Source organism: Xylocopa sonorina, chromosome 9 (assembly GCF_050948175.1).
Source record: "Xylocopa sonorina isolate GNS202 chromosome 9, iyXylSono1_principal, whole genome shotgun sequence".
Lineage (NCBI taxonomy): Eukaryota > Metazoa > Arthropoda > Insecta > Hymenoptera > Apidae > Xylocopa > Xylocopa sonorina.
The window spans coordinates 2,723,134-2,736,200 of NC_135201.1; the positions used below are offsets into that span (position 1 = coordinate 2,723,134).

At 35.3% G+C, this 13,067-nt stretch overlaps 1 protein-coding gene across 4 annotated transcripts; it reads left to right on the top strand.

The window, feature by feature from the left end:
- The first annotated feature begins 278 nt into the window (after window positions 1–278).
- LOC143427412 (uncharacterized) lies at window positions 279–12,815 on the top strand. 4 transcript variants are annotated; one of them, XM_076901526.1, is made up of 12 exons: window positions 279–560; window positions 1,451–3,893; window positions 3,977–4,116; window positions 4,354–4,489; window positions 4,871–5,029; window positions 5,165–5,306; window positions 5,407–5,633; window positions 5,977–6,281; window positions 7,051–8,481; window positions 8,762–8,921; window positions 9,003–9,171; window positions 9,412–12,815. In XM_076901526.1, exons 2-12 carry the CDS (start codon window positions 1,592–1,594, stop codon window positions 9,596–9,598), a joined length of 5,358 nt encoding a protein of 1,785 aa, XP_076757641.1. In that variant the 5' UTR covers window positions 279–560; window positions 1,451–1,591; the 3' UTR covers window positions 9,599–12,815. The 4 variants fall into 4 exon arrangements, with proteins under 4 accessions (XP_076757641.1, XP_076757643.1, XP_076757644.1 ...); XM_076901528.1 differs by having other exon boundaries at window positions 5,419–5,633; XM_076901529.1 differs by having other exon boundaries at window positions 4,871–5,014.
- Window positions 12,816–13,067: the final 252 nt, after the last annotated feature.

Below are 13,067 nucleotides of genomic sequence, written 5' to 3' on the forward strand. Positions count from 1 at the left end.
TTGCTATACTGTTATAGTTATATTTGATATCGTTTCTAGCTTGATTCAATTTCGGAATAAACTGAGTTTCAAACTGGATTTTATTCGATGTTGCCTTATTATTCTTTAGTTCGTAAAAGTGTTCGTAACGCGCAGAATTACACATGACAGGTTTCATACAGAATTGGAATTTAAATGTTTTCGCTCCGTGAGAACGGGAGAGAAGTGATTCCATCTGGCGGATGTGTAAAGTAAAATGGAACAGAGAATCTGCTATTTGATAACGTATAAAAGGAGGAGTGGGGGAGCGGCGCGAGGAAGAAAATGGCCGACAAGGCAACGGTAAAAGGGCAGGGACGTCGTGTGAGATACGTGTTTCGGGAGAAAGAAATGCGAAATCTGTGTTAGAGCTCGCAATAACCGAACGAGAATTATTAATAAAACTGCCGTGTTGTTGCTTATCTTGGTGGTGTTTCTAAGTAAAAAAAGTCGCCAGGCTAGTCCCACTGCATCGATGTATTAATTTATCGTTTAAAAAAGCGTTCGCGGGCCGTGTGTAGAAATAAAAGGGCTCGCTAAAGGTAAACATAAATTATGCATTACTCCTATGTTTATCTCCTCTAATTGCTGCCGCGCTTCCGTTGTGAATGTACAAGTGATTTGGTCGGGAAACTATCGCTAGAGACTTTTATAATAGAGTACGAGCCTGGTAAAATTTCGTACGTGACAAATTCATCGATCAGTAGAGTAGGTTTATGTTAGCCACTTGTGGCCATCTACGGATACATTTAAAAGGTATCCTGTTGTCCTTGTCCTTTTAATTTCTCTATCTTTGCAACGCAGTATTCACCAGTTCTCGTCAATTTTCTTCATCCCTTCTACGAAATATCGCGGATATGTTTGGGAAAAATGTTCGAGCGACGAATCTATTTGATGCATGTTAACTGATGGGAGCAATGAGATTTAAAGGGATCGATTTGTCAACAAGTCGATGAAAGTGCGCGCATCCGACAGTCTCGATCGTGATTCTTTTTTATTTTATCGCTATTATAAAACTTGAATATTTTCCTGGCTAGTAGGAAATATGAACTTTTTCACGTTTCATTTACGCCTCGGACATTTGCATGTGTGTTTCGAGGTTTGAATAACAAGTAAAATGTGCCAATGTCAGTTGGTCGTCATCTTGAGGTCCTCGTAAGAAAAAGATGAAGGAATCGAATTATTTTTACATTGTAAAACATTTTAATGCGAAATATTTCATTCATAACGCGTGATAATGCATAAAATAAATTTTCTTAGTAACATTAGAAATATATCCCAAAAAAAAAAAAAAAAACTTAAATCAATTTCAAAAACAGTTAATTTATTAGTTATATGCTCCGTATTATTTTTTTCATTATAAACAGTTAACATATAAAATTTTTTGTTGCACACAGTCAATAGCTTGACGTACGTATTTCTTTATTTTCAGGTACAGTCAACTTCAAGAGGATTAGAATATTTATAATCTACTTTACAATGGCTGTTAGGTAGTTTTAATATTTTGCTCGTTGCTTTGTTTCAACACCGAGCAGATTAATACTAAGTTGAAAATGTAAAGGGAACAATCGTAATGAAGCCACAGAAAAAGGCATCAGTTGCCAGGAAGGCGACAAAAATGCCAACGATTGCTAAGAAACGTCGCTCATTTTTAGAAAAATCAATATCCGACATAAGGAAAGAAAAAAAACCTAAAAAGCTTGAGAAAGTGGAAGACGCGAAGAAAAAGATAGAGAGTGACAAGAAAAAGTTGGAGAAAGCTGAGGAGAAGAAGAAAGTAGAGGACAAGAGAAAAATTGAGGAGAAGCGGAAGGAAAAGTCTGAGAAGGTAGACGAGAAGAAGAAGTGTGCAAAAGATCATGAGAAAAAGTGGGACAAGGTGGAGGAGAAAAAATTGGATAAAACAGAAGAAAAAATTATGGACGAGTGTGTGTATGACAGCACAGAAAAGAAGAAAGTACAAAAACTAGATGAGAAAGTAAAATTGGATAAGCAAGTTATGGAAAATAAGAAGAAACCAGAGAAAATGGAAGAGAAAAAGAAGAGTGGTAAATTTGATGATGAGAACATAGAAGACCAAGTAAACCTTTTAAATGTAACAGAAGAAAATGAAACGAACGAGGAAAAGTTAGATAATATTTGTCCAATTACTAAGAAAAAATGTAAGGACGAAAAGAAGAAAGATACAAAATTGATAAAGTTGGACATCAAGGAGAGTGTGAAGGCATCTGTGATAAAAGATAAGAAATTGGAACGTAAGAAGCTTCTTGAAAAGGGTGCATTGAATATTAATGCTTCCTTAACAAGAGCTAAAAAAGATTCAAAGGCGAAATCAATGCAGAAGAAAGGTATCTCCAGAAAGACTGTTTTAACGAAGAAGTCACATTTATCGGTGGTTCAAAAGTTGGTAGATAAAAAAATTAAACTGAACAAATTGGTGAAAAATGAGGAAATGTCTGTAAGCGAAGAAGATGAAGCAGTGAAGAAAACAAAGAGAAAAAATGTGAATATTTCTAAAGTTAAAATTATACAAGAGAAGAAGCCAAAGTTAGGGAAACATATGAAAGCTAAGTTGCCTTTAAAGAACAATAAAATAAATGCTGCATTGAAAAAAGATGATAGATTGAAGACGATTGTTGAGAAAGTTATACCTAAGAAGAAGATAGATGTGAAAGAAACAGAGAAATTATTAAATGAACATAAAAAGATAGTGGATAATAATGAACTGAAAGAAGAAGCAAATACAACCGATATAAAAAGTGAATTAGAGGAGGATAAAGAGATTGATAAAGGTAATAAGGAAGAACAATTGCAATCAAAGGCACAAGATATAAAGAAAGTTGTAAAGAATACTCCAAAAATAGGCAAGAAAGTAATAAAAAAGAAAGCTGTGAAAGTACAAATGGACAATGCAAATCAAACATATTCATCTTCTGAGGAAACATCTTCCGAGGAATCCAACAAACAAATGAAGGTTTGCGAAGATAATCTAGACGATAGTGTTTCCTCTAAGCAAGAGCAAATTGATAGTGAAAATATAATCGAGACAAATTTGAAGGATGAACCAATTAATGGGGACAGTGTAAGCAGTAATTTATTGTTAATAGATACAGAGGATGAAAGTGATGATGAGGTAAAGAAGAATAAACAAAAGGAGATGAAGAGAAGAGAAAGAGGTGCTTCGCCATCTGATGAACGTGTTAGAAGAATGAGATTGTTTGGTTTCTGGAGTGGGCCAAAGCGACACAGAGTTGCCTCTTTGAACGCGTTAGCCAAAGTTCATTGTCTATACGAAAACGAGACTGGTGGAGTATATCTTGGTGGTTTCTGTAAACCAAAACCTGAGAAAGAGAAACAGAAGAAGACTAAAGAAGAAAAAGAGGAGAACGTTCGTAAGGAGAAGGAGAAAAAGGTAGAAACTAAAATGGAAGAAAATGTCCCGAAAAGAAAGCTTAGAAATGTGCCCGGATTACGTGGGAAGCACTGGGATATGTTGGAAACCTCTTCGTCTTCGTCTTCTTCAGATGATGACTATGAACGCGAAAAAAATGTAGAACACAACAAGAAGAAGATAATCAAGCGAAGAAAGAAAAATGAGGAAGTAATGGATTTGAAAGATATGGTTGTTTGTAAAAGAATGGCGAGCCTGAATGCTACGGCCATTCTAGCCGCATCTTATTCGAGTGAAAAAAATCCTTCTGGTAGCAGTTCTGATTCTTCGAGCGAGTCGGAGGTGGAGATTATTAAAAAGCGTAAACAAAACGATTCTGATATTGAGAAACGAAAATCACGGCAAAATCCAGAACAAGACGATGTCCTGAAACCATCAAATAAACTTGTTATTTTGAATCAAGATACGGATGTTACTATTACTGGTATATTTTATTGATTTTCATTTATTGTTTATAACTTTTAATACGTATTATGCTGTCTACTAAAATAAAACTTTTCTTTTAAGGTGTCTATGTTAATCAAACTCGATCTACACACCATGAAGGTTACTGCAGCATTGCTGGTATGCAATATAGAATGCAATATAGTTCAACAAGCCATACTCAGACCGCGGCTACTGCAGTTGCTACTGAACTTCATGATCAGGTAAATTATATACTTATATACTTATAAAGTATATTTAGCTTTTCTAATTCCTTGCCATTAAACTGTTGTCTGATGCAAATACTCTTTCAATCTAAGCTATGAATACACAAAATTACCACTTAAATTTTATGAAAAGTTATAGTTTACACACGGTTAATATAATTTTTAGTAATATTTATCAATTAGACATATTAATGTAGAAATTGCTAAGCATGTGTTTTTTACTTCCAATAACAGCAAAAATTGGAGCAACCTTGCAAATCATATACTCCACTAGGTGCATTATCCTCAATGCAACCACCAGGTAGCCAAGGTAATCATCCAAATATGTCACCTAGAAGACATTCTGCATTTTCAGCACCGCATCAACATGGTAAGTTTGTTGTGTCATACTTTTTGCATTATTTATTAACACCGTGGATGTTGTAATATATAGGGGAAAGCATTATTATTGTTTACATATATGGTTTTGCATTACTTACACACTCAGAATAATAATGACAATAATAATAGTAATAGTAATAATAGATATATTAATTATTAAAAACGTTATAAAAAGATGTTGCGAGCGTGTAATTACTTTCGATTCTTTCTTGTACACCATGTTAAGATTACACACGTTTATTAGCAAACCAGAGTATTTCCGTACTTTCAGTCAAAATAAAAATCGTATAAATTTTATCTATAGAAAAATGGAGTTAATGTTTAAAGGGATAAAAATGTATAGAAGTATAACGTGTACGATAACGTGTAGGGTATTATCAGCCGGCTGGACCACTGATACAACACCCACCAACTCTACCACCTATTAAGGGGCCTCCTCCAGAACCAACTCCTACACCTCCGCAAAATTCTGAAGGCTCGGACGACTTAGTTGCCACTTCTACAACTTCAGGAGGTACGAGTAGTACAGGTATATCCAAATCATTATTTTGCGTTATAATTTTATACAAATTTTTGATAATACGTAATAACTAATAATTTTTAATGTATTCAGTATATAGAATGTTACGTTATGTACGTGATATAGAAATATCTAATTTTTTAGGAGGTGCATTCTATAGGGCATATTGTCCTTCATCATACTACGGGACACCGCCACAATACCCAGAGTTATGTTATCCACCGACGTATTCTCATCCACACGCTCATCCACAGCATTATTATAAATATGCACCTACTTATAGAAGGTAAAAATGTATTTATAATGTCATATATTATTTTTAATATTACTTTAACGAAATTGTAGGAGTGGAGATTTTCAATGTTGATAATGTACTGTATAAAAAGGTACTTTTTCAGGCAGTATTACGGATATCAGGAATCTGGTGGAGGCGGCGGTCCTGGTAGTAGTGCTACTGCAGGCCCGGCAGTTGTTGATTATCAACCACCTCCGCCACCGCCTGGTGAATATCCACTGCCTCCTTATTACGGAGCGTACCCGCCACCTCCGCCACCACCACCACCTCCACCTAATCCGGCATACTTGCATTCTCAGGGGAGACCTTTCGTAGATCGTAAGTACCATGCCCAATTACTTTAGTTTATTTAATCAATTTTTAAGCGGTGGTTTATGGTATCGCTCGTAAATATTTCGGACACTTTGGTTAATTTGATTTGGTCGAAACGTCTTGTTTCTCTGCAACATACCGTTTTTATTGCGATATATGAATAAGCATGACAATGATTTTATATGGGATCAATTCAAAATCATTTCAGAATAAAAGCAAAAAGATATTTATCGTATTGAATCTCAAATCTTTCGGATATTATAAAAATCTATAAAAATTGAATCAGCGTTGTCTTGGCCTTTCATTTAGATTAAAAAAATAAATGATAATTTGACGTTTAAACCTTTAGATGCAGCCTTCCAGGGTTGCCCATGCCCGATGCAGTCTTGTCCAAAAAACGTGGATACTGGGCCCCTTATTGGTAATGGTAAGGGAGCGCCAGTGGTATCGGGGCCCGGTCTGTCATTGCCACCCAGCGCTTTGGTAGGTCCGCCCTCGCCGGCGAGGGGGCTAGCCGGGCTAGCGCCGCCTCACGGTGCCAATGCCTGGGATACGGATCGCGTCCAACTTAACACTCACCGCAACCTGAATCAGAACCAACCCTCGGTCCCTCCGTCTCACAATCGCCCGCAGAATTCGGACTGTAAAAATAAGGTTCGTACGTTTACGTTTGAAGTACCTTGTGTATTAAGTTCAAATCATGCTATCTTATCAATTTTATCACGCTCTTCTCGCAATTCGTTAATCACCCATTCATTGTTCTTGAAATTGTTATGAATTGTTTTCTGTTTCATCCAGATAATAAGTACGGCGGAGAGATTTAAACGTTTTATTTAAACTTTTTGAGTGACAAGAGTTGTAGTAGTTAAGGATTTTGGTGTAAAAATTGGTCATCTCTATTTTTAGATTAGAAGGTATCCCGTACTAATAAAAAGGAAACTGTGTTTTGTGGAACAAACAGTCAGATCCTATCATTAGCACTTCCAGTGACCAAAAGTCGACAACTTGACTCGATCGTAAAATTTCAAGCTATTATCTAATACGTATATTGTTCACAACGTTTCATTATCGAAATGAATTCGTTAATAATTGGATAATTATATAGGATTCATTATATTGTAGAATGAAACTTTACTATTTTCATAAGCAAAACATGTTTGAATAAACACAATCGTCATCTAGATATAGATGACGTCGCACACTTAAAGCGTTAATATAGTTACTATAAAGATATTCAAGATGAGTCCGTTTTATTTTGGAACAAGAGGTAGCTACTTCTCGCGTACGCGTAAATTTTAATCAATTTAACAATATAAAGATGGCCAACAATGTAGAAGATCGGTTTTTGCACCAGTCCTCTCAATTATGTCGACTGACATTAACGTTCCGTATATTCATAAAATAATTTAACGTATTGTTTCAGAATGAAAAGAATTGTTCGGAGGATAAGTTACAAAAGTGTGGGTGCCAAAAGCATGCTTGTACGTCAACTTGCGAGGTTAAACTGGAAACTCTCTCTCCCTCCGAGAAGTTAGCGGTGACAACTTGCCCGAGTAGTAAATTTCACAATTTTAAGCTGGAAAATAACAACGTGAAATGTGAATCATGCAGTGTGGAGATGGGCGATAATTTGTCCTGTGTTGCAAATTGTAACGTTAAGTGCGAGTCGGATTACAAGTGCGATATTATGAAATGTGAAGAATGCATGAAGCAGGGCCAGATGGCCATTCTGGAGATCGACAAGGATTCGGGGATATTGCTTGACGATAAATTGGATGCGGACCCGGACGTTAAGGAAGAATTGAGTGACGTTGTTGCAGTTGACAGTGAGAATTGGAAGAAACCGGACTACGAGCCAACTGTGCAGGAAGAAACTATCGAAGAAACCGCGAACAAAGAAACCCTAGAAGAAGAAGAAGAGACACGCGAAACAGAAGAGCAACCGAAATGTCAGAAAGTATCGAAAAGAAAGTTATCCTTGGACAGTCTGTCCGACAGCAGAAAAAAGAGGAAAGTAAGCAAGAGAACCCTTTCGGTTGGTTCTTCGCATGATTTGAGCAACAGCGACTTCTCGTCGAAAATGACTATATCGATCTTGCCGCTTATAAAAAAGACTGACAGCAGCGGCGATGATTGTATTTCGAAAAAGAAACAGCCTAAGAAAGATAATCAAAATCAAAAGCGTAAAGTAGAGAACTCGAATTGTTCGGAGAACGCGATGAAGAAGTCGAAGACTTCTAAACAAAGTACAAGTAACAATATCACAAATTGTGTAAAACATTCTTATATGGAAACTATTAACAATGTTGTTCAAAAAAGTTTACAGATGACACAAAAAAGAGATCGTAAGAGTAAGAATGTTGAGAAATCAGAGAAAGTGAAAAAGGAGGTGAATTTGTTGTCAGCGGTGAAAAAGGTAGCCACCAAAAAGGTCGATTTGGTAAAAGAGTTGGTATCGAAGAAATTGTCGAAGGCGATCACGAAGAGTGGCCAATCGAAGGGTAAAACGGAGGCCCGAACAAAATCGAGAACGCATGAGAAGGCTAGATGTAAAGGTAAAGGTAAAAATAAAGCGCACGAGGCGAAAGCGAAAGATAATAACAAGAAACATGAGAGTACAATAAAATCTAAAACTACGTGTGACATGTATGAGAGTACGAAAAAGCCGGCGTTGATAAAAAAGAAGCGAAAAAGTACGAAAAAGCAGCCTGTGAAAAAATCTAGCGCCAAAGTTGAAGATTGTCCAATAGGAAACGAGAACCTGTTGCTAGTTAGAAAAACATTTTTAAAACCGAAATGGAGTAATGGTTGGAGTTGGGAGGGCGATCCGTTTAAAGCCAAAGTATATTTAACGGTAAACATTTAATTAATACATTTCCTCTCGATATATAGGGTGTTGCTTTCAATTGAAAACCTGGAAATATTTTTTACTCTTGAACATGCAAGCAATCATCTTCGTAACAAGTAACAATTTTGTTTTAACTTTAATGGCCCACGAAATATTTCTACGTTTCCAGTTAAAAGAAATAACGTATCAAGATTTATTGAACATCATTATTTCTAAATTATTTTATTATTATTATTATATATTATATTATTATTTTATTTCAATTTTTTATTTTAATTTTTTTTAGAATGAAGAATCGGCTATACGTCGATGTTACGCGAGTATGAAACATCAAAGTGGTGATGTTCTTAGACCACGTGATTGTGTTTTACTAAAAAGTGGCCCACGGAAAGCGGATTTACCGTTTGTAGCGAAAATTGCTGCTTTATGGGAAAATCCGGACGACGGTTAGTTTCTTGTTTTAAATTATTTTTAACGGAACAGCAAAAAGGAAACTAAAAATGGAATAAAAATGAACGTTGTTATAGGTGAAATGATGTTCTCATTGTTGTGGTACTACAGACCTGAACATACCGAGCAAGGTAAAACTCAGTATGATACCGAAGATGAAGTCTTCGCTTCACGGCATCGGGATGCAAATAGTGTTGCTTGTATAGAAGATAAATGTTATATTTTGACATTCAACGAATATTGCCGGTGAGCTAATCTTTTTTACCTTTCATTGTTAAATATTATACTGTATCACTAAATACAGTACAATTTGTTTACAACTTTTCATTAAGCCGTATGTGTCACAGGGAAACATGAAAAATGTGTCTTTATAACTAAATTTTTTCCGAAGATTCTGTAGTTAATCTGGAGTCACTCTATCGACAAAGTTTAAAGAGTTAAATGTCTGTATAGTAAAAACTACGAATATATTAATATCATTTATAGGTATCGTAAAAATTTACGAAGAATCGAGGAGGGATTAGAAAGTCCCGGTTTAATAGTACCACCGGGAGATCAACTGTATCCAAGAGAAAATCGGCAGCCCCCGATACCAGTGCCCTCGGATATGGTACTTTTTTGTCGGCGCGTTTACGATTATCGTGGTAAAAAACTTGTTAAGAATCCTGGATGACTCGACTTTTTATAAAGTGCTTTGATCAGGAACCACTGGAATGCACAAACTTTGCTGCATAAATTGAAACTGGACGTAGGTCTCCCTTCAAGCGTATTTACATATTAATCAAGTTATGTTGATTTTAAACGTGAATGAATTTTCATTAATGTTTTTTATGTTTACGAAATCTTCAGATTTTGTATATGTGAGATTCGGACTTGATCACAGTACCATTCGCATCTATCGTTCGTCGAAGACTGCTCGACGTCTGCTTTTTACCCGTCTCGATGCGAAAGAAAAGAAAAGAAAAGAATCGCATTCTAGAACGTTCACTAGCATTCTCGAATATTCGGGGAAAATACACTCTCCTTGTCTCACATATACGTAGAAGTTTTTCCATTTTTTACGGCGAATAGTTACAGAGCAACCATAGGATTTTCTACTTGCATATCCATTTTATGGAACGATTACACGAGAGATACATTTCAGTGCATTGTAAACTTTTACGTTGTTAAACAGACCGAAGGATATATTATATTCATAGGAATTCGTAACAGAGTAAAAAAAGAAAAAGAAAGAAATAGAATTCCTAAATTTGCTAATCCGACGAGAAAAAAATATGAGTAACGCTGTTTTTAAACTATGGTAATCTAATAAGCCAAATATCTCGCTGCTTTATCCATTTTCTACGTTTCTAACGCGTGATACGATAAAGGACTTGAATTATTTATTAATTCTGGCAATAAAATGTTTCGATGCTCGATGTATTTAAATCGATGCGATGTGGGTAGCATAAAGATGTATAGAATTCATTATATAGCACAAAGTGTGTGACCTATCTAAATGAATGATCGAGAGTTTGCAATGAGCTGGCAAACATCTTGATAAGTATATGAGAATAACATTTGACACGTGTATCCGATACGATTATGTGTCGTTAAAAGAGCGGTTGATGCGGTCGCATGTTTCATCAAATACGGGTTGTTTTATCGCGAAATGTGTGCGTGGACACGTTTTTAGGGAGATAATAGAATTTGACAATTTTATAGAGAGAGTCATATTTTTTGTGAGATAGTATTTACACAACACTTAAATGAATATTTTTCACATTGGAAATACAAAATACGTATATGCTATGTATTTAGTATCGGCGCCTTTCTTGGAGGGGACCTTCGAGCAGTTTCAAAGGTAGAAATCAAACGCCTGGGGTATTTGACTATCTAGTGAAAATATTAACGTATGCACTGTGTTCTACGGATAAGACGAAAACAAGAGAAAGAGAATTAATGTTCTCAGCATGAAAGAACACTTCCATTGTCCTGCGATGGTTCACACAAGACCCATGCACATGCATATTATTTTAATACACGGAAGTAATATAAGTTTCATTTTTTTTTTAAATAAACGATAGTCGAATAATAACGGAGTGTCGCGAAACGGAATTGATCTGATTAAAAATTTCTTACTGGAACCAGTAACCTTCGCGTACTCGAAAATATAGTTTACATAATGTTCTTGGAAATTGTAATATTCAGATTCGAACCTTTCAAACTGCCATATCACACACAGAGAATATTTAATAATTCTTTTTCATTGTAAATTTATAAATATTTATTTATTCGTATTTCTGCTTCCCATTGAAGTGAAGTCTTATTACCGTACGAGTACGTAGAATCATTATTTAAGGAAGAAGAACGTGATACGAACTATTTATAATGATGATTTACATTCGATTATATTCTATGGGACAAAAACTATATTTTGTTGTTTTGTTCTTTTCTTCTTCTTTTTCTTCTTCTCTTTTTTCTTTTCTTTTTTTTTTTTTTTTTAGTGAAATTATACTTTTCATATTGCGACTTCTCTTAATCGACAAAGATTTTGATTTTTAATAATAATATTTATACTTTAACCCGTCACGTATTTGTACATTTCTTACGATACGATTATTATTGTCTTATTTAACTTCTTTGAGATCACAATTTTTGTTATACGTATTAGGGATAACATGTGGTTGTATAAATAATCCCTTGTATCTTTATCATTTCGAGTCATATATTATTCATTAGCGCATAGTCAGTGTATCGCATCGTAGTATGCCAAAAATGTATTTGTGAATTATGAGGAACCCTTACGTTAGCCGATAATCTAATTATATTACACGAGAGTTTACGATAACGAGGAGTAGATCTTAGATGCGTAATTATTTTTACTGAAATTCCAAATAAGAATATCGTCGACCGTACGTATTTTTGATTTGTTGAGTGGCGGGTGTTTTGTTAGAAATCATATTATTTAAAATTAATATATTGATGATTACGATTTATTATTTAATATCTAATATATTGGACGCATAGATACTAAGTTATTTCCAATAGAGAACGAAATATTATATGTAGTATAGATAGGGGGATTGGGGGAGAGCACCCGTGATTGTTCCTGTCTGTGTATGCGTGTGTATGCAATGCAAAAACTAGTAAAACGGCAAGAGACGTTAAAAAGAGAACAATTGAAATATGCTGGACGATAAGGAACACGTTTAAAGAGGAAAGGAAAAAAACACCTATATAAATACCAAAACACTTTTTCATTTTTCAAAAATCCTTTTACGGCGATTTAATATATTTTATATTTATTATTTTATCTATATCGATCAATTAGGTACGAGGAACTATTATAAATCCGTAAGAAATCGTGTTAATATATCATCTACGTACGTATATACGTAGGCGAGAATGGTATGTGAATACGTATCGTCGCGCGCCGTGCGCCGTTAAGAAGGCAAACCGGAAGAATACACGTTTTACATTTATATCCCGGTTTTACAGCTGGTAATCGCGCCTAAATGAATTTCAATTCGTAGGATGAATGAGATACGCGGCGCGCGTAGATGCATTGCACATCGTTCCGTGCGATCTTTTACAAATAGTTTTATATTCCTTTTTATCGCGTAAGCGAGATCGCATGCGTCGCGTGTACGCGACCACGATGCGGCGAGATGCATTTTATCAGGATAATCGAAATTGTTAAAGAGAGGGAAAAAAAAACAAAAAAAAAAAAGAAAAAAAAACCGAGGCGAGCCGCAATATATGTAGATATGTATCGTGGTAATTCGCATTTTTCTGTAGATCTAAGCGCGGTTATCACCGCTACGCGTCTTCGACAGGGAAGGAAAGCGAGCCAACAGCTTTTCTTCATAGGGCAAAACGAAACACAAATACAGATATATATACTTTAACGATGGTTAATGTGGGAACATTGCACAAAAAAAAAGAAAAAAAAAGAAAGAAAGAAACAAAAACATTGCATATCCTCTGTTCATTCAACCGCATTGCCCTCCCTTAGCTACGCTGTCCTGTCTATCGATTTTCCAATTTGCTGGATCACTTTGAATTCTTTATAATGTGGTATGAAATTTTTTTACTTGTTCAAGTCAAATCTGTCAAGAGTGTCCCGTGCACTTTGTAGTTTCATTCATTTATTCCACAGA